The 24,438-nt window shown below is 41.0% G+C and overlaps 1 protein-coding gene across 1 annotated transcript in view; it reads left to right on the top strand.

The window, feature by feature from the left end:
• LOC135223631 (exostosin-2-like) overlaps window positions 1-24,438 on the top strand; it is a gene marked incomplete in the record, with an annotated part of 647,541 nt that overhangs the window by 490,588 nt on the left and 132,515 nt on the right. Inside the window, 1 exon segment of the mRNA XM_064262245.1 lies at window positions 21,957-21,984. Within this exon segment, the coding sequence (XP_064118315.1) occupies window positions 21,957-21,984 (28 nt within the window).

The following is a 24,438-nucleotide window of genomic DNA, read 5'->3' as shown; positions in this document are numbered from 1 at the left end:
TTTACTGTCTCGCTCGGCACACTGAACACTGGCTCAATTAAGACTTGTTTTATTGTTTCTGTATTGCATTTGATTGATTTCATATTTTATCATTATGTTAAATTTATTGTGAAATTCCCTTTTTCCTGACTTTTGATTTAGTACATCTTTTATGCTAATTTTATATTGAAATGTTTTATTCTTTTAGTATTTATTTTTTTAAATATGGTTATCATTAAAATATATACAGGCAGCCCCCAGTTTTGTTTTATGGAGCTTGTTCAATATATTCATAAATGGGGTTTACCCTCCATAGGGTTTAAAGCACCATTGTCTGGTTATCGGTGGCTTAGGCTGTGCTGAGACTGCCTCATAAAGTACAAACATAATGAATATGCATCTTTTGCTTGGCTCTTTTTAAAAGTTTCCTTTACTTCGCTGTATCCAATAATACTGTATGTACGTAGTCTTATATTACTATTGTATTATAAAATACAAACCAACAGATCATGTTTTGGTTTGGAAAAATCAGCTGAGGGCGAGGTAAGATTATTTCACCGTATTTAACTCAATTCAGAGTGATTTTCTTGCTTCTATTTAGCGTAAATTAAGCTCCAGAAACTTTATTTATATGGGACAAGGTTATTTTTCGTTATATGAAGTGTTTTTAAGTTGAAATAAGACTTAAATAAATCTTGTTGAGAACTAGATTTAGTTACTTTTTTGTTAATAGGTGGCACCATTGTCTGGTTTTCAGTACTTAGCCTAAGCACCAAGAGATCCTCTTAAAATACATACATAACAAATATGCATCTTTTCCTTGGCTCTTTAAAAAATTATGCTTTACTCCACTGTATCCAATAATAGTGTATGTAGTCTCATATTACTATAGTATTATAAGATACAAACAAAGCAATCAATTTTTTGGTTTGGAAAAAACAGATGAGGGCAGAGATAGGTTTATTTGCCCTATTTAACTCAATTCAGAGCGATTTTCTTGCTTCTATTTAGTGTAAGTAGATCTCTAGAAACTCTATTTATATGGGATATATCATACAGGCAGTTCCCGGCTTATGACATTCTGAGGTTACAACGCTTTTCAATTATATTTATCAGAAATTATTTTTAGTTTATGACGCCTACAACGCTGATCTGGCAGAAGAAATATGACTCCAAAAATGCAAAATAATCAATATTTGAAGGTTTTTTTATGAAAAATGCAAAAAGAATGCAGTTTACATAGTTTTCAATGCACCTAAAAGTATTAAAAGTAAAGGTTTTCCTAAGGATTTTTGAACAATGTTACAGCTTATGACGATTTTCGGCTTACAATGGGTGGGTCTCAAGAACGGAATCCCCGGGGACTGCCTGTATATACTATATGAAGTGCTTTTAAGTTGAAATATAACTTAGATATATCTTGTTGTGAACTAGATTAAGTTATTTTTTATGTTAATAGATGGTGTCAAGAACTTTTTTTTTTTGTGAAAAAAAAGATTCTGTTTACTATTTTCATCTTATGTCATACTAATATGAGATTTATGTATTTAGCTTTTATCGGAGTGAAAACAACAGTAAAATGTATTCTTTCATGGCTAGTATTTTCTATTAAAATACTTTTTGCTCCACTTTTATATGCTGATGCACAATAATCTATAGTCATTAGCAGTATGAACATTGTTTTCTCAACTTCAGCTACAACTGCAGCTTAAATTTAGCAGTACTATATTTCCTTGCCTATATTTTCTTCATATAAAACAAAGATATAATGTAAAAATATTTAAGTCTTGTTCTACTTAATTAACGTCATTTAACGGTAATTTTTTTTACTATCGTGCGATGGCTGAAATGTAAGCAAAACATTGTTATCAGAATCAGTTTAGATGTTGTAGCAAAACAACTGTTTTCGTTCAGTTGTTTATGACTGTAGCGTTTAAGCAATGAATATAACTTTACTAATGATAGTATATTCTGAAAACTGTGAATTTTTTTCTCTCTCAATTTAGGCCAAGATTCACCAGTAAGTTCATCGAATCTGATATTAAAAATGTGCAGAATTACCATGCAGACCACAATAAATGATTAGGAAAATGAAACTGCATTTTCATTAAAGAGTTATTACATATTAGGGCAAAATATCTGTTTGTGAGACTATCTTAACCCTTAAACGCCGAAGCGGTAAAATAAAAATTGTCTCCCGTGTGCCGGAGGTGTTTCAAAGTGAGCGCAGAAGCGGAAAAAAATATTTTTTTCAAAAAATCACATCGCGCTTAGTTTTCAAGATTAAGAGTTCATTTTTGGCTCCTTTTTTTGTCATTGGCTGAAGTTTAGTATGCAACCATCATTATCATATATAAATAATGCGATATATGATAGCGCAAAAACGAAATTTCATATATAATTGTATTCAAATCGCGCTGTGCGCAAAATGGTTAAAGGTAACAAGTTACTTTTTATTCGTTGTAATGTACACTAAATTGCGATCATTTTGGTATATAACACATTGTAAAACGATAAAAGTATCACAGAGAAAATATTATCACAAAATAATGCATGAATTCGTAACGCGCGGACGTAAACAAATATTTTTTTCAAAAATTCACCATAAATCTAAATATTGTCCTAGAGACTTCCAATTTCTATCAAAATGAAGGCAAATGATTGAATATTACTATACTGTAAGAGTATTAGCTTACAATTGCAGTTTTCGACCATATCTGACGAGTTAAAGTTGACCGAATGTCAAATTTTTTAATATTTTTTTTTATATACAATTATTTCGGAAATTAGAAAAGCTACAACCTTCAAATATTTTTCGTTTTATTCTACATGAAATTGCACACATATTCATATATAAAACTCTATGCAATGCCTAATATGAAACGGAGCAAATATTCCGAGAATGGGACGTACGCATTGCGGAGAATCCCGCGCGGAGGGAAGGAAAGTTTTTTTTTTTAAATTCACCATAAATCCAAATATTTTGCTAGAGACTTCAAATTTGTTTCAAGATGAAGATAAATGACTGAATATTACTAGACTGTAAGAGTTTTAGCTTACAATTGCATTTTTCGACCATTTCGGTAGAGTCAAAGTTGACCGAACGTGGTTTTTTTTCTATTTATTGTGATTTATATGCAAATATTTCAAAAATGAAGAAAGCTACAACCTTCTATTATTTATTGTTGTATTCTAAATAAAATTGCGCACATTTTCATATATAAAACTTTATGTAACGGCTAATTTAAAATGGTGCAAACATTACCACAATCGCACGTATGATTTTTTCGGAAGAGTTACCGCGCAGACGTAAAGAAAATTTAATTTTTTCATAAATTCACCATAAATCGAAATATTGTGCTAGAGACTTCCAATTTATTGCAAAATGAAGGTAAATGATTGAATATTACTAGAATATAAGCGTTTTAGCTTACAATTGCGTTTTTCGACCATTTCGGTAGAGTCAAAGTTGGCCGAAGGTTGAAAATTTGTCATTTATTATTTTTTATATGAAGATATTTCAAAATTGATAAAAGCTACAACCATGCTTTGTTTTTAGTTGTATTGTGCATGAAATTGCGCACATTTCCATATATAAAACTTTATGTAACGGCTAATTTTAAAATGGTGTAAACATTACCACAATCGCATGTAGGATTTTTTTTCGGAAGAGTTACCGCGCGGACGTAAGGAAAAAGTTTTTTCATAAATTCATCATAAATCGAAATATTGTGCTAGAGACTTCCAATTAGTTGCAAAATTAAGGTAAATGATTGAATATTACTAAAATATAAGAGTTTTAGCTTACAATTGCGTTTTTCGACCATTTCGGTTGAGTCAAATTTGACCGAAGGTTGAAATTTTGGCACTTATCGTTATTTATATGAAAATATCTCAAAACTGATAAAAGCTACAATCATGAGTATTTTTTGTTGTATTCTACATAAAAATGCACACATTTCCATATATAAAACTTTATATAACGGCTAATTTAAAATGGTACAAAAATTATGTCAAAGTGACGAAATAATTTCCGAGATGTGTCACAGATACTTTTTAGTGCGGCAAGAAAGAAATTTGCGCTTGCGCGCCTGCGTAACGATTGTAAACAAAACAACACCTTGATCCGGGAACTCCCAGCATCCCCAAAGGCGTGTGATTCAAGAGTTTTCGCCTGGTAGGCCTAAAAGTATTTTTCCGCGAATTTTTTTAAAAACTTTTATATGTCAACGTAAAATACGTCCAGTCGGCACCCGAGAGACAAAAAATGTTGACGTAAAATACGTCCAGTCGGCGTTTAACCCTCTTACGCCGGAGTGGTAAATAAAAAATTGTCTCCCGTGTGCCGGAGGGGTTTCAGAGTGAGCGCGGAAGCGGAAAAAATATTTTTTTCATAAAATCACAGCGCGCTTAGTTTTCAAGATTAAGAGTTCATTTTTGGCTCCTTTTTTTGCTATTGCCTGAAGTTTAGTATGCAACCATCAGAAATGAAAGAAATTATCATTATCATATATAAAAAATGCGATATATGATAGCGCAAAAACAAAATTTCATATATAATTGTATTCAAATCGCGCTGTGCGCGAAACGGTCAAAGGTAACAAGTTACTTTTTTTTCGTTGTAATGTACACTAAATTGCGATCATTTTGGTATATAACACATTGTAAAATGATAAAAGCAACACAGAGAAAATATTATCACAAAATAATGCATGAATTCGTAACGCGCGGACGTAAACAAATATTTTTTTCAAAAATTCACCATAAATCTAAATATTGTCCTAGAGACTTCCAATTTCTTTCAAAATGAAGAATAATGATTGAATATTACTATACTGTAAGAGTATTAGCTTACAATTGCAGTTTTCGACCATATCTGACGAGTTAAAGTTGACCAAATGTCGAATTTTTTTATATATATATTTTGTTCATGAAACTTACCTGTCAGATATATATATAGCTGTATTCTCCGACGTCCGACAGAATTTCAAAACTCCCGGCACACGCAGTGGGCGGCCAGGTGGTTAGTACCCATTCCCGCCGCTGGGGAGGCGGAATCAAGGAATCATTTCCCAATTTTCAGTATTCAGATTTTTCTCTGTCGCGGTAGTGAAAACACCTGTTTCCACTACCTCCGCCTAGGAATTTGAAACTTCATTAGCCGCTTAAGTATCCTACTTATTTTTTTTTGAATGATTGACTTGGATTTGTGGCTAGGCATACGCTATCATAAATTAATTAAAATTTTTTCATTGCATATGATGTCTGAATCTAGTTAGCCTAGTTTCAGACTTTGTTGTCGGCAACGGGTAAGGGAGGCTACGAAACCTTCGGTAGACACTCGCTTAGTATACATGATGTTTACATGTTTTCTTTGTTGAAAGATCAATGTAATTAGTGTAATGTTGACTGAATTCCGAAAGAGACGTATGATTCGTATGTACGCAAATTAGAGCGTGATAGAATCAGGAGGTCTTCCTCCACAGTAACAGAAGTTAGGATAATGAACCTACTAACCTCCAGTAGACTTTATTTTGCCTAACCCTGTGGTATGGCTTACGGGCCTAGAGGAAGTTCTGTGAGACGTAATGCCCTTTCTATTATGGTGGATTACATCAAGTAAGCTTGAAAAAGTGCTCGCTCTCCAATCAGTGTTGTGAGTGTAGTGATGTTGATTTTGCCCCTAGTGTTGTGGAGGGGGCGTCAGATCGGCCTTATAATGCCTCTAGGTCTAGACCTCTGTCGGACTCCCAGAACACCAGGGAGGGAGGAGGGCATGTCCGAAAGCCGAAGGAGGGTTACGAGGAACCCCCACCGATCTGGCGTCCCTTCGGCAAGACCTGAAGACGCTTCTCAGGCTGCCAAAGATCGTGCACGTGCACGAATCCTGAAGGATTGCTTCTCGTCCTCTGAGGCGTCCTCCCCGTACAGGGGTTGGAGCTCTCGGAAGGACTCGCGCCCTTTAAATAGAAGCTTATTGAGGAGGACGCTTCACGTCCTCTCTCTATTGTCGTGCGATTGTAATCGCCGCCTTAACAATTTGACGACTTTCCAACACATGGGAGAAAGAAGAAGGAAATAGGAAGAACGCTGTTAAGCGCCCAGATCGCCTTATCTCACTTACTGTGAAAAGGAAGAAGGCGTACCCTAAGGCGTCCTTTTGAGTGCGTTTCTGGAAGTGTCGATGAGCGTGACAGAGACGCAAGATGTCGCACAAGCGGCCGCCGTCTTTGTCAGGAGTTGCGAACGTCCATAATACTCGTCCGGACGACGATCACCGTACATCGGCTTATGACTAGCACGCTTCATGAGCGCGCTCCCCCTTGAAGGCAGGACGCTTTTGAGGACGCTTTTCGGGACGCCTCCGTATTTGATAAGCAACAGTCATGTCGAAGTTTTTTACCAAGACGTACGGGAGAAACCTGGTTTCTTAATAAGAATCTTATCGACGTTTGGGTATGATGGCGGATAGGAAATATCTACTTCCTTCCGTAAACCCTAGAGATGAACAGGAATTCTGTCTCTTCCGCGATTTATGAGGAAATATGATATTGTTAAACTACAATAAAGTTTTGTACATACTTACCTGGCAGATATATACTTAGCTATAGTCTCCGACGTTCCCGACAGAATTTCAAATCTCGCGGCACACGCGACAGGTAGGTCAGGTGGTCTACCTTACCCGCCGCTGGGTGGCGGATGTACGAACCACTCCGTAAGCTTGTCAGATTTTTCTCTTCCACCTGTCTCCTGAGGGGAGGCCTGGGTGGGCCATTAATCGTATATATCTGCCAGGTAAGTATGTACAAAACTTTATTGTAGTTTAACAATATCATTTTTGTACATGAACTTCCCTGACAGATATATACTTAGCTGATTGGCACCCTTGGTGGAGGGTAAGAGACAGCTCAATAATACAGGTAAGACGGGAAACAACTAATGTTGTAGGATATAAAAACCTTGGTTCTCACCTTTTCAGGATGAAGACTTCATAGATACTATCTCTGAGTCTGCATTGCCTGGAGAGCTACAGCTAGGACGTGACCTGATGCTGAAAGACTCTCGGATCTACCACTGGGATATGTGATCCCCTATTGTGGTAGAATCCAAGTCGGATGCTGTTAGAGGGACCTTGTCCGCTTACCTAACAGATCCTTACCACTACCTCTGCAAGGAGCCAAAAACCACCAGACCACCTAACCAAAATACAAAGGGTTAATATTACGACAAAAAGAGGTGCCTCCTGCAACCTCTTTCAGACAACCAAAAAACAACAATATAAAATATAGGGTAACATATAAAAAAATTTACACAGGATAAGTTTCAGCTCCCTGCCCCAGCACCGAATCCGCCGATACGAAAGGACCCAAGGCGAAGCATTTATCATATGTGATTTTTACATCACGTAGGTAGTGGTTTGCGAAAACCGATTGGCATCTCCAAAAAGTCGCCTCCATCAAGTTCCGCACAGACATATTTTTTCTGAATGCAAGCGAAGTTGCGATGGCTCTCACCTCGTGATGTTTCACTTTCAGTAGTCTAAACTGATCTTCCTTACAGGCAACATGTGCCTCTGTAATAAGGCTTCTCAGAAAAAAGGAAAGAGCATTCTTCGACATGGGCCGAGTGGGGTCCTTTACGGAGCACCAAAGTACATCTTGATTAGCCTTAAGTTGTTCCTTCCTCTTAAGGAAATACTTCATAATTCTCATAGGGCAAAGAGTTCTTTCAGGCTCTTCCCCTACTAGAAAGGATAAACTACGAACTTCAAAGCTCCTGGGCCAAGGGCGTGATGGGTTTTCATTCTTTGCAAGGAAACTTGGAAGAAACGAACATACCTTAGAATCTTCCTTAAACCCTACATTGCCCTCAATAGCTTGGAGCTCACTCACTCTTTTAGCTGTAGCTAGGGCCAAAAGGAAGATAGCCTTCTTCGTCAAGTCCTTGAAAGAGGCTAAGCCAGGAGGTTCGAATCTAGACGATCCAAGGAATTGTAGGACTACGTCTAGATTCCAGTTCGGTACTACATGAGGACGCTTAATGGTTTCAAATGATCTAATAAGATCATGCAGGTCCTTATCATCGGATATATTTAAGCCTCTATGCCGAAATACCGCCGCCAACATACTGCGGTATCCCTTAATAGTTGACACAACCAGATGACATTCTTCTTTGAGGAAAATAAGGAAACTCCGCAATTTGGGTCACAGAGGTACTGGAAGAGGAAATGTTCTTCCTCTTGCCCACCACGTCTGAAAGACATCCCACTTTGACGGGTATACACGCAAGGTGGAAGGTCTCCTCGCTCTTGCGATTGCTTTAGCAGCTGCTGCTGAAAAGCCTTTCGCTCTGACCAAACTTTGGACAGTCTGAAACCAGTCAGACTGAGAGCGAGGAGATTTTTGTGGTACCTGTCGAAGTGGGGTTGTCTGAGTAGATCGCTCCTTAGCGGGAGCGATCTTGGAAGGTCCACCAACCATTCCAGTACCTCTGTGAACCATTCTTGGGCCGGCCAAAAGGGAGCGATTAAGGTCATTCTCGTTGAATCGGACTCTACGAACTTCTTGATAGTTAGCCCAGGATCTGAAGGGGGGAAACGCGTAGACGTCGAGTCCGTTCCAGTCTAGAAGAAGAGCATCTATTGCTACTGCCTCTGGATCCGATATCGGAGAGCAGTAAGGATCCAGCCTCTTGTTCTTTGACGTGGCAAAGAGGTCTATGTGTGGCCTGCCCCATAACTTCCACAGGCTCTGGCATACATCCAGATGAAGGGTCCACTCTGTGGAAGGACCTGATCTTTCCTGCTGAGGAGATCTGCTCTTACATTCCTTTCTCCCTGCACGAACCTGGTGAGAAGCTTGATTCCTCTTTCTTCTGCCCACAGAAGAAGGTCTCTTGCTGTCTCGTACAGGGAGAAGGAATGCGTCCCCCCCTGTTTCCTGATGTATGCCAGAGCTGTAGTGTTGTCCGCGTTGACCTGCACTACCGATCTTCTGACTTTGGGCTCGAAAGCCTTCAGAGCCAACCACACAGCCATCAACTCCTTTCTGTTGATGTGCCAGGCTACCTGGTCCCCCACCCAGGTACCTGACACTTCGTTGGTTCCCAGAGTTGCACCCCACCCCATGTCCGACGCGTCGGAGAACAACACCAGGTTGGGGGTCTGTGATTGAAGAGACAGTCCCTTCGCAAAGAGGTTGGGATCTGTCCACCATAAGAGATGTTTCTTGATGTCCTGGGATAACGACAGGGAGAACGTCAAATCCTGAGAACGACGACTCCAATCCGATGAAGAAAGAATTGGAGCGGTCTCAGGTGCAACCTTCCTAGGGAAACGAATTGCTCCCAAGAGAGGAGAGTGTCCCCAGCAGACTCAATTCCACTCCCTCACTGTGCATACTTCTTTCCCTAGAAGGTTGTTACTCTCTCGAATCCTCGGGCTATCCTTTCCTGCGAGGGAAAAGCCCGAAAACTCAGAGAGTTCATCTGTATCCCGAGATACACACACTCTTGCTGGGAATTAGTGATGACTTCTTGAAATGACGAGAAGTCCAAAGCCTTCGTCAATTCTAAAGTTACTTGTAAGTCCTTCAAACAACGATCTTCTGATTGGCCCTTATTAGCCAATCGTCGAGGTACATGGATATCCTCACCCCTTTCAAATGAAGCCATTGAGCCACATCCTCAAATCCCCGTGAAACACTTGAGGGGCCGTCGAGAGGCCGAAACACAGAGCCCTGACTGAAAAAATAAAAAATTTTTCCCCCCCATCATGAATCTGAGAAACTTCCTCGAGGAAGGATGGATCGGTACGTGGAAGTAAGCGTCCTGAAAATCCAAGGAAACCATCCAGTCCCCTGGACGGAAGCGCTGCCAGCACTGATGAAGGCGTTTCCATCGTGACTTCTTCTTTTCTACGAAGAAGTTCAGGGCGCTTACATCCAACACCGGTCTCCATCCCCCTGAGGACTTCGGAACTAGGAAAAGGCGGTTGTAGAAGCCCGATGAATGATGGTGTCTGTCACTAGTTCGATAGCCCCCTTCTCCAGCATCTGATCTACTGCTAGATGGAGAGCTTGATTCATGATGGGGTCTCTGTACCTGGCCGTCAGTTCCCTTGGATGGTCGTCAAGGGAGGTCTTTCGACGAAAGGGATGAGGTAACCTCTCCTCAAAATAGAAAGGGTCCAAGGATCCGCCCCTTTTTGGGCCCAGACTTCTGCAAACTCTAAGAGTCTGGCGCCCACCGTTGTTTGAAGGACTTGCAAGTTTATTTGGGGGCTTTAACAGACTTGGCGAAAGTCTTACCCCTTCTTGAAGGTCTACGACCTCTAAACGTAGAGGTTCTTGATGAGATGCCCCTCGAAAGGGTTCTCGAACACTTGCCTTTTCCTTCTTAGCCTTGGTAGGGAAGGAAGGGCGAGGTTTTTCTTGCCGACTGTGCCAAAAGGTCCTGGGTGGCTTTGGCCGAAAGTGACCTCGAAATGTCCTGCACTCGATGTTTCGGGAACAACTGAGTAGACAGAGGAGCAAACAGCAAAGAAGACCTCTGAGCATGGGAGACCGACTTCGTTAAGAAGGAACAGTAAACCGACCTCTTCTTCACGATGCCGGCCCCATAAAGGGAGGCGATTTCACTCGCTCCGTCTCTTACTGACTTGTCCATACAAGCCAAACAAAACACATAAGATCATCTGGTGAAATTGACTCTGGCACTTCAATTTTTCTTGGCTAGGACTCCCAACGACCAATCAAGGAAGTTAAATACTTCTAGCACTCTAAACATACCTTTGAGCAAATGATCCAATTCGTTCATTGCCCAAGTCGTCTTAGCAGAGTTAAGGGCAGTTCTCCTTGTCGAATCTACCAGTGCCGAAAATCCGAATCAGCCGAAGACGGTAGAACCCAATCCTAAGGGCTCTCCTGTTTCGTACCAGAAACCAGCGCGTCCTGATAACTTCGAAGGAGGAAAAGCGAACATCGTTTTCCCCGCTTCTTCTTTGGAAGCCATCCAGGAACCAAAACTCCTCAGTGCCTTCTTCATAAGAAAGAGTTGGCTTTCATCCTCACACAAGAAGAACTCTTCGCTGTCTTCGGCCGTTTGAAAAACAAAAAAGTGAGTGAGGAGAAGGAGGAGCCGTAGGCGTAAGGGAATCCCCAAAAACTTGTAAAAGTAGCTCTGTAAGCTTCTTGTAAGAAGAGACAGTAGCAGAAGTGTTCGGTTCCTCATCCGAACCTTCTAGGACGTCTTGTCGAGGCGAGCGCGGAAGATCCTTAGGTGACGAAGGGATCCTAGCAGGAGTTGAGCGAGAGGTTGGAGAACGCCCTCTCTTAGAAGAGTTCACATCCACTGGAGAACGATGAGAAGATCTGGGAAGTATACGATGAGACTCCCTCTTCGAGGTATACGGAATCTCAGCCGAAGGAGAGGTAGGGCTCCTACTCCGAGAATTCTCGGAAACATCCGCAGGGCGCTTACGAGGAGGCGAGCGCCTACTATACTCTATGCACCTATCCTGGGGCGAGCGGCTGCCATGAGAAGAGCGCCTATCGAGAGCAGAGCGCTTGCGCGGCTCTCCATACCTGTCCAGTTGCGTACGATCAACGGAAGTTCGACTGGAAGGCGAAATGCGCCTACTATGAGAAGGCTGCTTGCGAGACTCTTGACGTCTAACAAGAGGGTAACATTCAGGAGAAGGGCGCTTCAAAACTAACGAGCGCCTACTTGGAGAAGGGCGCTTCCGGGATTCCTGGTGCCTACCAAGAGACAAACGGTCAGGAGAAGTGCGCCTAGAAGCGGGAGAGCGCCTACACGGAGAAGGGCGCTTGAAAGACTCTTGTTGTCTGCCCTTAGGAGAATAATCAGGAGTATGACGCCTTAAAAGAGACGAGCGTCCTACTAGGAGAGCTATGTGCAGTAGGCTCTTGGCGCCTACCTTGCGGGGAGCGGCTAACAGTAGGCCGTCTATCATGCACACGACTCCTACCAGACTCTAGATGCCTGTCAGGAGAGAAGTCACGATCCGATACTCGAGGAGAGTGACATCTGGAAGAAGAACGCCTACTTGTATAAGGGCGCCTTCTATAATCTTGAGGCTGCTGAGGAGAAGTCTCACGCGAGGGAGTTGAAGAAATCGCGTGATGAGCAGGTGCAGTGCGCTTACCGGAAGCGGGAATCAATCTGGAGAAAAAACTTCTTTCTCCATAGAGCGTCCTACCGATGTTTGGCGCTTGAAATTGAAAGAGAGCCAGGCGAGCGAGGGCGCTCACGCGAGTGAGGGCGCTCCCGCAAAAGAGCGAGGGCGGGCGCTCACAAGCGAGCCCCCACCTTCATACGAAACCTCCCCATATGAAGGAGAACGATCCTCTGAAGAGCGGCGCCTAGATCTCTTGATCGGAAGAGAAACGTCCTTCTTCCTACGTGATCTAACTGCTAGAGAGTCTGCTAGCGCCGTGATCTGAGCTTGAAGTCCCGCGAGTACTCTCGTAGGAGAATCTTCTAATTCTTCCTCGGAAGCAGGCGCCGAGCGCGGAGCGCGAGAAGAAGAACGATCACAGGATTTCTTGTGTTTCTTCGCCTCCACCGACGATTCTTCCGGGAAAACCTCCGGACTAGAAAGCCAAAGGACTGCAGGGAGCCTTCCAAGCCCTCTTCAACGGGCGCGACGCATCCGGGGAGTTCCAACCTCTCTTCGGAGAGGGAGACGACGAAGAGGAGAAGCATTGGCGTAGAAGCTCCTTCTTGTAGCGATCCGAGGCAGCCTGGGAGCGTACTTCAGGATCTGCCGAGGGGACGCCTGACCGTGGGGGCTCTCCTAGCCCTCCTGCGGCTTTCGACTTTCCTACTCCACTGAACTGGGAGTCTGGAAGAGGTCTAGGCCTAGAGGCACTAAGGAGCCGGTCAGACGCACCTCCACAACACTGGGGACACTGCACTGATCACTAACACTCTCCTTACCTTCCAAACTGACGAATCTTCTGATCCACAGAACGATTCTTGGCTTTCAGAGCTGCCGCCTCCGAAGGCGAATCTCCGGCTTCGGTGCGGGGAGCCGGGGCTGCAACTTGGGAAGAAGGTTCTAATTCTACGTTAGTACTATTAGGATCCACATCCAACTCACTCATTCTAGATCTGCTAGAACTTCTAGAGGAAGCCTTACGCACTCTATCACGTTCCAACTTCCTAACATAAGAAGAGAGAGCCTTATATTCTTCTTCATTCAATCCCTTACATTCACTACAAGGGTTAGCAAACGCACAATCATTCCCCCTGCATTTCATGCAAACCGTGTGGGGGTCTACCGAAGCTTTCGGCAACCTCACCTTACATCCTTCATTCACGCAAACGCCCTAAACAACACCGAAGTTTTAACTACCGATTCTAGATCAGAACATCGTTGAAAGGAAAATCAAACTCAAAATCAAACCGTCCACAATCAGCGTATGCCAAGCCAAACAAAGCGAATACGTCACCAAAAGAAGTCCAAATTAACTCCAGGCAAGCGAGAATCGAAAAACTATCGAGAGGAACCGACAACAGTTGTTATCGTTCCCACCGCGACAGAGAAAATCTGACAAGCTTACGGGAGGTAGGTTCCGTACATCCGCCACCCAGCGGCGGGTTAAGGTAGACCACAATGACCTACCTGTCGCGTGTGCCGCGAGATTTGAAATTCTGTCGGGAACGTCGGAGACTAATAGCTAAGTATATATCTGTCAGGGAAGTTCATGTACAAAATACGAAGATTTAAAGAGTTCCTGGATTAACTTCCTTACTTAAGGAAATATATTCTCTTTCTATCGTTCTATTAACGAAAAGAACGAAGATAGTAAAAGTTTTTTCCTTTCTCTATCTGCCTCGGCAGGGAAAGAAGGTAGTAGAGTATCTGCTGTATGATAATACGATACGGTCAAATCATAAGCACATACCGTAGTTACTTCTTTGCTGTGCAACTCTATTACCAGTATCCTTAAAGACTTTCCTAGGAAGGACTACGCTTAAAGGGATTGTTATGACAATACCTAATTAGCTTCTAGATTTATCGAAGTCTTGTTTCGCTTAAATTAAATACATTAATAAGAACTTCCTGAAGTTCGATAATAATTTTATAAGATTCCTTTATTGAATGGAGTAGCTGGCAACTCTGGAAGAGTAAGGCCAGACAGCTAACGGAGGGGGCTGCTATCGCTTTAGACCAACGCAGTAACCATCTATTGCTCAGTCATGAGAGGTCGGTCCTGCGGGATGGAATGACTAACCGTATCTCTCCCCTACAATCGCGGTCTTAGCGCCTCGGATTGAGGGGATAGTTAAGCAAACATAAATAAAATATGTCTGCCTTTTGCTAAGATACGTTCAATAAGAAAGATATTCCAGCCTTTCAATGCTGATTACCGTAGGTAACATTATTAAAGGAATCTAACGCAGCAGAACACTATATATTATATAATGTTCTCATGCTTACGAAAGCATGGCTTATTAGAGTACATGCTTAGTGAGAAGATGAATGTAGTAGAGAATTCACTTTTAAGTCTACGGTATGGTCAAGTCTTATGGCCTTTCATGCATCAGGGCGCTCGACAAGATCCTCTCTGAGATGCCCTTGGTTGTTTCTAGGCACCAATACGCTCGGTAAGACTCTCGCGAGGACGTCTCTTTGAAGATGCTCAACGTCCTACGCATTGAGACGTGAGGAAGCTTTTGCCCGATGCTCGACGTCCTACACGAAGAGACGCTCATCAGGACGCTCTGGAAGACGCTCGACGTCATAAACATTGATAAGCTTTTTGAAGCGCTCGATGTCATACACATCTGGACGCTCGCCAGGACGCCAGCGGAGGACGCTCGCCAGGACGCTAGCGAGGACGCTCGCCAGGACGCTAGCGAGGACGCTCGCCAGGACGCTAGCGAGGACGCTCGCCAGGACGCTAGCGAGGACGCTTTTGAAGACGCTCGGCATCCTACACGTCATGACGCTCGGTAGAGCACTGGCCAGGACGTTCTTCAGAACGATAGGCGTCCTACGCATCAAGACGTTCGGCAGGATTCCTGCAAGAACGCTCTTCAAGAGGGCGTCGTCGAAGTAGAGGAAGGAGTTTGGTCTCGTCAAGATGTCTACTTCGCTTTCTACGAAGGGAGCGTTCAATAGAATCCATCACTTGATGAATTCCAGGAAAACTGTAAGCAGATTTCGGTGTCATAAAACGCCTCGTCTGCTTTCGGGATTGCGCTGCCGAAGGGGAACATTAAGGTCCTTCCTGTCGTAAGCCCAGTCTCTGATTAGGAATCTTGCCCCTTCCTCGATTTCTGCGGGAATCGGGAAAACTATATGCTCGAATTCCTGATTACTTTCTGTCATGTAAATGGGTTAGTTCTCATTGACAAAGATCTTCATAACATTTTATCGCTTAAGCGGATAAGCTCTCATTAACAAAATTCGAGAGAGCTCTCATTCATTAGAGAGAATTTATGTTCAAGTGACTACAATACTTACGTATTTTATCTTTGCGTCATATTACTAATGTAGGGTTCAAGTCATATACGCATATCATGGTTACCTCCTATACAGATGGCAACCGAAAAGACGGTATTGTAAATGTATTTAATCGGTCCTTCTGCAAACTTCCAGGAGTTTCCGCTGTAAGGACAACGCTAAAGGTATTGTTACAACAACACTAACTCAGCGTCGGCATCTAGCGAATTATGTTTCGCTTAAATATGCCTGCTTGAGAATTTCCTTATCGATAATAGTAACAAACCTATTCCTTCGTAGAAGAGAGTAGCTGGTAACTCAGGCAGAATAGTGCGAGACGAGAGGTTGCTGTCATTGTGGATGACGCAGTATATTTAATCGGTACTCCAGGCAACTTTCCAGGAGTTTCCGATAACATTTGGTTAATTAAGCGTAATGTTACGACAACACAAAATCAGCTTCTGTATTTAGTCGAATTTTGTTTCGCTTTAAATATGCCAACTTGAGAGTTTCTGTTCAAATAATGTAAATCTATTCCTTAGATGAATAGAATAGCTGCAACTCGGCATAAGACTGCGAGAAGGTGAACATAAGCTGCTGCCTGCTGCCTGTGACTGTCACAGTTGTCACCAACTCAGTATCAGTAGCTCGCTGTTAAGCTCTGTCGGTTTACTCTCTCTCTCCCGCGGGATTGATTGAGAACCATATCTCTACCCTACAATCATGACTTCGCCTCGGGTTGAGGGGATTTCTAGTAATCATGAATAAACACGACTTCCTATTGCTAAGAAGAAATTTTCAAACAGAGAGATCTCTTTAGACCTGTTCAGCGCTGCTTACCGCACTGTAACAGGAATTCTGTACGAGTTTACCGCGCATAGCCTATAATAATGCTCTCCTGCTATGCAAAGCGCAGCCTTATTAGGGAAGGAAGCATGCTTAGTGAGGGAATGGATTGAGCCTGGCTGGGGGGGACCATTTCCTCGCTGGAGAAGCTTGTTTCCCTAACCCTGAAAAGACTGCAATTCAGACCTCTACAGTTTTTCCGCAGGAGGACTGAAATAACATCAAAGATCTAGAAATAATTCTAAACATTCTCTCATGGGGTTGACGATCACCTCAGGTGATACCGAGAGGGTGCCAGGCATCCGGACAGAGGTACAGAGGTCCTGGCACATAATCTAAAGAGAATTGGAAGCAATTTGTTGGCTCTCCAGTTCCTCGAAGAGTGAGTTTTTGGTCGATTGGTCAAAATCATCTCAGATAATTTCAGCTCTCTCATATCCAAGAAGAGAGAGATGGTTATCGACATAGGCACGGAACGTAACGATCCTCAAGAGGTTCGTTACTATTGCACGTCCGTGCGGATCTTCTCGATCGGCGGCAGCAACTACTGACGTCTGAGTAATCCTCGCTTAGAAGTATGTCGAGAGTTGTGGAGACGTTGGAGACATCCTTTCGTAGATTTCTTCGCAAATATTGAAGACAAGAAGCTTCCTCTACGTTGCTCCTTATTCTCGATCCGAGAGCGGTAGCAAGAAGACGCAATCATATAGTATGGAATGGGGATAGTTGGTTAGTCTATTTTCCCCTATTCAAAAGCTTAGGAAAGCTGATAAGATAATAGCTGGCGTCAGAGGGAGCGAGAAAGGACGCTGATCGCCCCATGTTGCCTTCGAGAGGCTGGATTCACAGAGGTCACGCCTTCAGAGGGCATTTTCCAAGGACCCTTCCCGAGAGAATCGGTCTACTCTAACAGCCTCACTTAAAGCCAGAGGTACCTAAAACTCTCCGCTCTTGAGTCTGGATGCGTTCAGACTGTCGAGAAGCGAGAGGATCTTCAGATTAATTACAAGTCTCATTGCCAAAGCAAAGCAGTGCTGCATATTTTGCAGTGTACCAATCGGAGTGGGCCGATTCTGGAGATAGTGCAGGAAGAATGACTGCTCTACAAACCTCCACCTCTGTGAATTACTTTACCGTCTTCCCTTTCCGTCTGAATTTATGGGATAAGCTAACAGTTCCCAACGATTGTAGAATACGGAAATTATGTTGTGACGGCCTCTAGGCTAGAGATTCGGATCTGTCAAACAACAAAAAAAAAGCCCTTCACGATCTTTGAGGTCTGCGGAAAATCTTGATGGAGCTTAGACTAGTCTGAAGTCTTGATGTCCAAAGCATTTTCGAACCTCTCCTTCTGTAAACTTAAATAAACACGTGACCAGAAAGGCTAATTTTCTAAACCACTCTAGCTACGCATTGAGGGTTAGTGAGGTTTTAGCCATCATCAGAGGTTTTGGCTTTAGAGGACTATTCGGTTGCCTCTAAGCCTTCCGTTCTTGCTAAGAACGAAAACCCGTCTAACCCTTGCCCAGAGGCCTGGAGATCAAGGGGATGGCACAAATATGGGCAAGAGCCACAGAGTCCTTTGCCCTGTCGGGGCTCTCAAGTTTTATCTTGATAAGAAAAACTAAAGAAAGTCAAGGTCATTCGGACAATCTGCGGTGTTCCGTAAAAAGACCAGACTGCCCATGTCGAAGAACGCCCTGGCGTTATTTTTTTAAGGAGTTTTCTTTTAAGAGGGGCTCATTCGTCATGTTTGAACAAAGATTTTGAAACCTTTTAAAGTAATGCTCACGAGGTGAGGGCGCGGCTCGGAAGCATTTCAACAGAGCATGACACTCAGTAATATCCTGAGTGCCACGTTTGAGCGAAGCAACTCTGTGTTCGCTTCACACTCCGACGGGATGTGAAGACGACATATGAGATCTGCGAGTCGCTAGGACCATACATACCGTAGAAAATATTTATTGAGGCAGGAAGCAGCACGAATCCTATCCTATAGACAAAAGGGATAGGTGTGCTTTTAACTTGAAGGGTTGGTCGCTTGAGGCGCTTTCCCTTTCGTTAGCCTAGAAGTTATGGGACTAACTTCGATAGGTTAGGTCAGGTGTGGTTTTAGCTTCGTTGCCCTCACAGTTATGTCAATATGGTCTAGGTCATTGTGGGTCACGCCCCGTTTGACAGATCATCTAGAGCGCACCAACGACACAGGTCATACCTTGTTGGTAACTCTAGTAAAGCAAAAAAGCAGACTTCGGTGACAGTAATCAAGAAGTCAGCTATGCTAACAGTAAGGAATCAAGAGTCAATCATCTGCACTTGAGGTGTTTCCTAAATCCTTCTATCTGTCCCCTTCCCACCTCAATGGTGGGATTCAGCTATATATATATCTGACAGGTAAGTTTTTTCATGAACAAAATGTATTTTGTTAGATACAATAAAAGTTTGTTCATACTTACCTGGCAGAAATATATAATTAAAGTACCCACCCACCTCCCCTCAGGGGACAGTGGTATGAAAAATCTGAATAGAAAATGGGAATGATTCCTGATATACCGCCTCCCAGCACGGGCGGGGGGAATGGGTACTAACCACCTGGCCGCCCACTGCGTGTGCCGGGAGTTTTGAAATTCTGTCGGACGTCGAGAATACAGCTATATATATATCTGCCAGGTAAGTATGAACAAACTTTATTGTATCATAAACAAATAACATTTTTATATGCAATTATTTCGGAATAAGAAAAGCTACAACCTTCAAATATTTTTCGTTTCAATTTTACACGAAATTGTGCACATTTCATATATAAAAAAACTCTATGAAAATGCCTAATATGAACGCAGCAAATATTCCAAGAATGGGGACGTACGCATTTCGGAGATTTGGTGGAGGAGAATCCGCGCGCCGAGGGAAGGAAAGATTTTTTTTAAATTCACCATTAAATAAATAAAATATTTTGCTAGAGACTTCGAATTTGTTTCAAGATGAAGATAAATGACTGAATATTACTAGACTGTAATAGTTTTAGCTTACAATTGCGTTTTTCGACCATTTCGTAGAGTCAAAGTTGACCGAACGTGGTTTTTTTCTATTTATCGTGATTTATATGCAAATATTTCAAAAATGAGAAAAGCTACAACTTTCAAATTATTTTGTTGTATTCTACATGAAATTGCGCACATTTTCATATATAAAAACTTTATGTAACGGCTAATTTAAAATGGTGCAAACATTACCACAATCGCACGTATGATTTTTCGGAAGAGTTACCGCGCAGACGTAAAAAAAAATGTTATTTTTTTCATAAAATTCACCCATAAAATCGAAATATGTGCTAGAGACTTCCAAATTTGTTGCAAAAATGAAGTAAAATGATTTGAATATTACTATAATATAAGCGTTTTAGCTTACAATTGCGTTTTTTGACCATTTCGGTAGTCAAAGTTTGACCGAAGGTTGAAATTTTGCAATTATCGTTATTTATATGAAAATATCTCAAAAACTGATAAAAAAGCTACAGCCATGGGTTGTTTTTAGTTGTAATTGTGCATGAAATTGCGCCACATTTCCATATATAAAAAAACTTTATATAACGGCTAATTTTAAAATGGTGCAAACATTACCACAATCGCATGTATGATTTTTTTCGGAAGAGTTACCGCGCGGACGTAAGGAAAAAGTTTTTTCATAAATTCATCATAAATCGAAATATTTGTGCTAGAGACTTCAAATTAGTTGCAAATTAAGTAAATGATTGGAATATTACTAGAATATAAGCGTTTTAGCTTTACAATTGTGTTTTTTCAAACCATTTCGGTAGAGTCAAGTTGACCGAAGGTTGAAAATTTTTGGGCAATTATCATTATTTATATGAAAATATCTCAAAACTGATAAAAGCTACAGCCATGGGTGTTTTTAGTTGTATTGTGCCATGAAATTTGCGCACATTTCCATATATAAAACTTTATATAACGGCTAATTTTTAAAAATGGTGCAAAACATTACCACAATCGCCATGTATGATTTTTTTCGGAAGAGTTGGTACCGCGCGGACGTAAGGAAAAAGTTTTTCATAAATTCATCATAAATCGAAATATTGTGCTAGAGACTTCATAGTTGCAAATTAAGGTAAATGATTGAATATTACCTAATATAAGCGTTTTAGCTTACAATTGCGTTTTTCAACCATTTCGGTAGAGTCAAATGACCGAAGGTTTGAAAATTTTGGCAATTATCATTATTATATGAAAATATCTCAAACTGATAAAAGCTACAATCCATGAGTATTTATTGTGTATTCTACATAAAAAATGCGCACATTTTCATATATAATACTTCATGTAACGGCTAATTTACAATTGTACAAAAATTATGTCAAAGTGACAAAATAATTTCCGAGATGTGTCACAGATACTTTTTAGTGCGGCAAGAAAGAAATGCGCTTGCGCGCCTGCCGTAACGATTGTAAACAAAACAACACCTTGATCCGTGAACTCCCAGCATCCCCCAAAAAGGGATGTGATTCAAAAGGTTTAGGCTGGTAGGCCTAAAAGTATTTTTCCGCGAATTTAAAAAAAACTTTTGTAAGTCTACGAAAAAAAAAAAATAAAATACTCCAGTCGGCACACGGGAGAAAAAAAATGTTCAACCGTAAAATACGTCCAGTCGGCGTAAGAGGGTTTAGGGTTAAGCAATCATAACCAGTCTATGGTCACCATAAGGTGGATTGTGTCTCCCATAGAGTTTTGAATTTTCGGTTACCATCAAGCCCCAGGAAACGTAACCCCTGTCGGTAACCCTGGGGTCGCCTGTATTGTAAATGAAAAAAATATGTGAATATAGTTTTTCTGTGATGCAGTAGGCCGTCGGGAAGAATTGGGGTGTGACAAGTGATACAAAATTTCTTCGAGAAAATTTTGTTTGACGTTACCATGAAAGACCAAAATTTCCTTCGACATAGAAATGGAAATTGGTTCTAACATAGTGCCCTTTTCAAACGAGGTACCCACTGTATCTAATTGCATTGATTACTTGAGGAAGCTTCTTGGTTTCACTAATCTTCTCTCTCTTCAGAGGCATATTTGTTTTCATCCTTATCCTGAATTGCAATTCACAGTAGTAATTTGTTATTGGTTATCTGCATAACAAATTCTGTATATAAAAACAAGAAATTTTATGCTAATCACCTTGTTATGATATTCTGTGCCTTTCCCCTCCCTTCCCCTCATTCTTCCAGTTGGAGGTTGGCACAGACGCAATAGAAATTTAAGGTGGGTGGTGGAGTGTAGCAGGTTTGGATTGTTGGGTGGACCTTTCAATTTCACGTCAAGTCAGTGTAGATGGTTCGTGTAACATGTTGTAAGACTCTTAGTGGATTCATATCAAACCTTTTTTATTTTAGTTTTTAAAACAAGAAAACTGGACAGGAATTTTTATTTTTCATATAGACACCTTTTTGAAAATTTCTAATATTTTTGCAAGTTTCTTGTTTTGCAGAAATTATTTAGAAATAGCTATTGATGGTAATGTATTAATTATTATTCAAATTAAAATAATTAACTTTTGATAGATTGTAATTTTGTTGACATCTCCAATCTCTCTAAGGTGATACCAAACTATGGTTCAAGTCCATCCAAAGCTGTCCAGGTACTGGGTTTGTATGAATAACCAAAAGAAGGCTCCTCCTCAGGGTATGTACTTTATAATGTTAGTAATTGAATTTAATTAATTCATGTTACTCTGATATTAGATAATGAGATTATGGTGATTAGCTTTTGATAAAGATATTTTCACCCTAAAGTAAAATGAAAGTAAAGTTCAGAAATGAATACAATGTGTTTAATTTCCCTGTTTATTTCTAAGCTTTTCAAGCTTTATGGGACTCTATTTAGTTTTTTTGATAGCGTAGTCCTGTTTCGTCCTTAAAGAATTTAACCTCCATGGTGTGTGCCAGCGCCCCCCCATGTGATCAGACTACATATCAAAAGAAATATCTTTTAGCCTGATCTTTTAGCCCTGGGTATTATGCCATAATGTAAACACTATGACCATGTGATAGAGTATATGGACTCAAAGTCAAGAAGGCATTTGATCTTGTCTTCAGCGAGGCTGGATCCAGTTCCTACATCAAAACCTGTAGGAAGTGACTATTGCGCATGCACATCGGAGGCATCTTGTTTTATGCTCTGGCCGTTAAAAGACCCAAACCCCCAAAAAACCATTACTTCCTCTGGTCAAACACAGACATAAGTCTATTTTGGCCGCCTTGCTCCTCTATTTTTGAGAATTTTTCTTGAGATCTTTCTCCAGAAATCATGAAAGTGCTTATTTTTAAGATTTAGGAAAACAGTTAGGTTAAAAAACTGTGGAAAAAATGTATTGTGAGTACAGAAACTGGTGTTTTGTTTGCCCAAGCCCGTGTTGTTTAGAGCACGTGATCGGTGCAATACATGTTTCCAGGCTAGCCTTTAGAATGCAAAAAGTGTTTTAAATAATTTTTTTGGGGGAAGTTTTTGCCTAAAGAACTACTACTCCATATTGTATTATTAATTAGTTAATCTTTTCAGATAACGTTTTTACAATTTTCCTAGATAGCCTACATGAGGCTAGTAGCCTAGTAGATTTTAGGACAAGTAATTTTAGACTAGAATGGCTATTATTGGTAGCCTGTAACCTAAGGTAGTACTATATCTTAAAGATGATTAGATAACCCTAACTAAGTACTTACCTAATTTTTTCGTGATAAGTACCTAGACGAAGATAAAAACATGGGGGGGGGGCTATACCCATTTTTCGTTTTATTTTGCCATGTTTAGTATGACTGAAATAAATCAAGCCGGATAATTCTTAGTGTTAAGTAGTGAACTCTTGCTAAACACTATTAGTTAAAGTTTGTTAGCCTAGAATATGACATTCTAAGGCTAGTCAATTGGCAACGGTGCCAAGTGTAATAGTAGTCAAAAAGCTCGGAGCTACATTTTAAGTGGTGGTTTTTAAGTAACATGATGAATTGGGTGCTGCAATTGTAATTCTAATTAGTTACTCTTAAGTTCCCATATTATTCCCCTTTGTTCCATTTTTTTTAATCACTATAAAAAGACAGAGAACATATCGATAAGCAGATTATAAATCAATCAAAAGTCAAAGGAAATAGAACATCTTTGAAATAAATGTTCAAAATACAATCAAGCCACCACCTTTGGCTAAAAAAATAAGTATACTTACCCATTCGACACAGTATCACACACATTACTCAAAATTACTTTGGCAGAAGCCATCTTGGCTCTGCCACCTCGTAGAGATCTCCCATCTTGGTAACCTTACTCGCTCTTTATGTAGGGAAAAGCTCGCACACATGCATGAACTCGCACACATGTTCACACCCACGTAACTGCTTCTAGCCAGTTTCAGAAGGCACCTCTGTATCAAGCACCCATAGCTACAGGACGTGGCACTGACCTGCACAGGTAGCAACTTTGACATCACGCCACCAACAAAAAAGATACATCAGCAATTTTTCCTAAGCTTAGATGTCTTGTCACTGGACCACTGTCTCCAAGGAGAAGCTAAACTGATGACCCCTACATTCTAAGAAAAGTCACAGCATCTCACATTAAAACTATCTTAAACATATTGTCTTAATACATCCCTCTTTTTATATAACATATGTGATATATATGTGTTTGTATATGTATATATGTATATGTATGGGTGTATTGTTTATAAACCACTTTATTAAAAATTTCAAAAATTACTTGACTGTAAATAGTAACTTGTTTATGTACCCTAAGTAAGCGATTAAACTACATATTAAATTCTTGTTGGTAATAAGTCAAAACCTAATCTTATTTGGTAGGAATAGATAAGACCAATGATACTAACCCAAGCCTTTTAGAAAACTTTCTTAGTTAGTGAATAGAGTTAGTTGTAAACTTAACTTGAATAGTATCGGATGTTGTTATAATTAAAAATTAACACCCTAAACATAACTATACATAGGGCTAAAATTTAAGTAATATAGAAATTCACCGTTTTTTAGGTCCGATAATAGTCACCTGGTCTGGTGCATGGCGGCCTTGCCGGCTCGCCTCATGTTCGGTTAGATTCTTCGGTCCCCCATACCGTGGTATCTATCCTGTGTATTT

This window comes from Macrobrachium nipponense, chromosome 10 (assembly GCF_015104395.2).
Source record: "Macrobrachium nipponense isolate FS-2020 chromosome 10, ASM1510439v2, whole genome shotgun sequence".
In the NCBI taxonomy this organism is placed as follows: domain Eukaryota; kingdom Metazoa; phylum Arthropoda; class Malacostraca; order Decapoda; family Palaemonidae; genus Macrobrachium; species Macrobrachium nipponense.
Note: the sequence above shows the minus strand (reverse complement) of the source record. Positions and strands in the feature narration are given on the sequence as shown.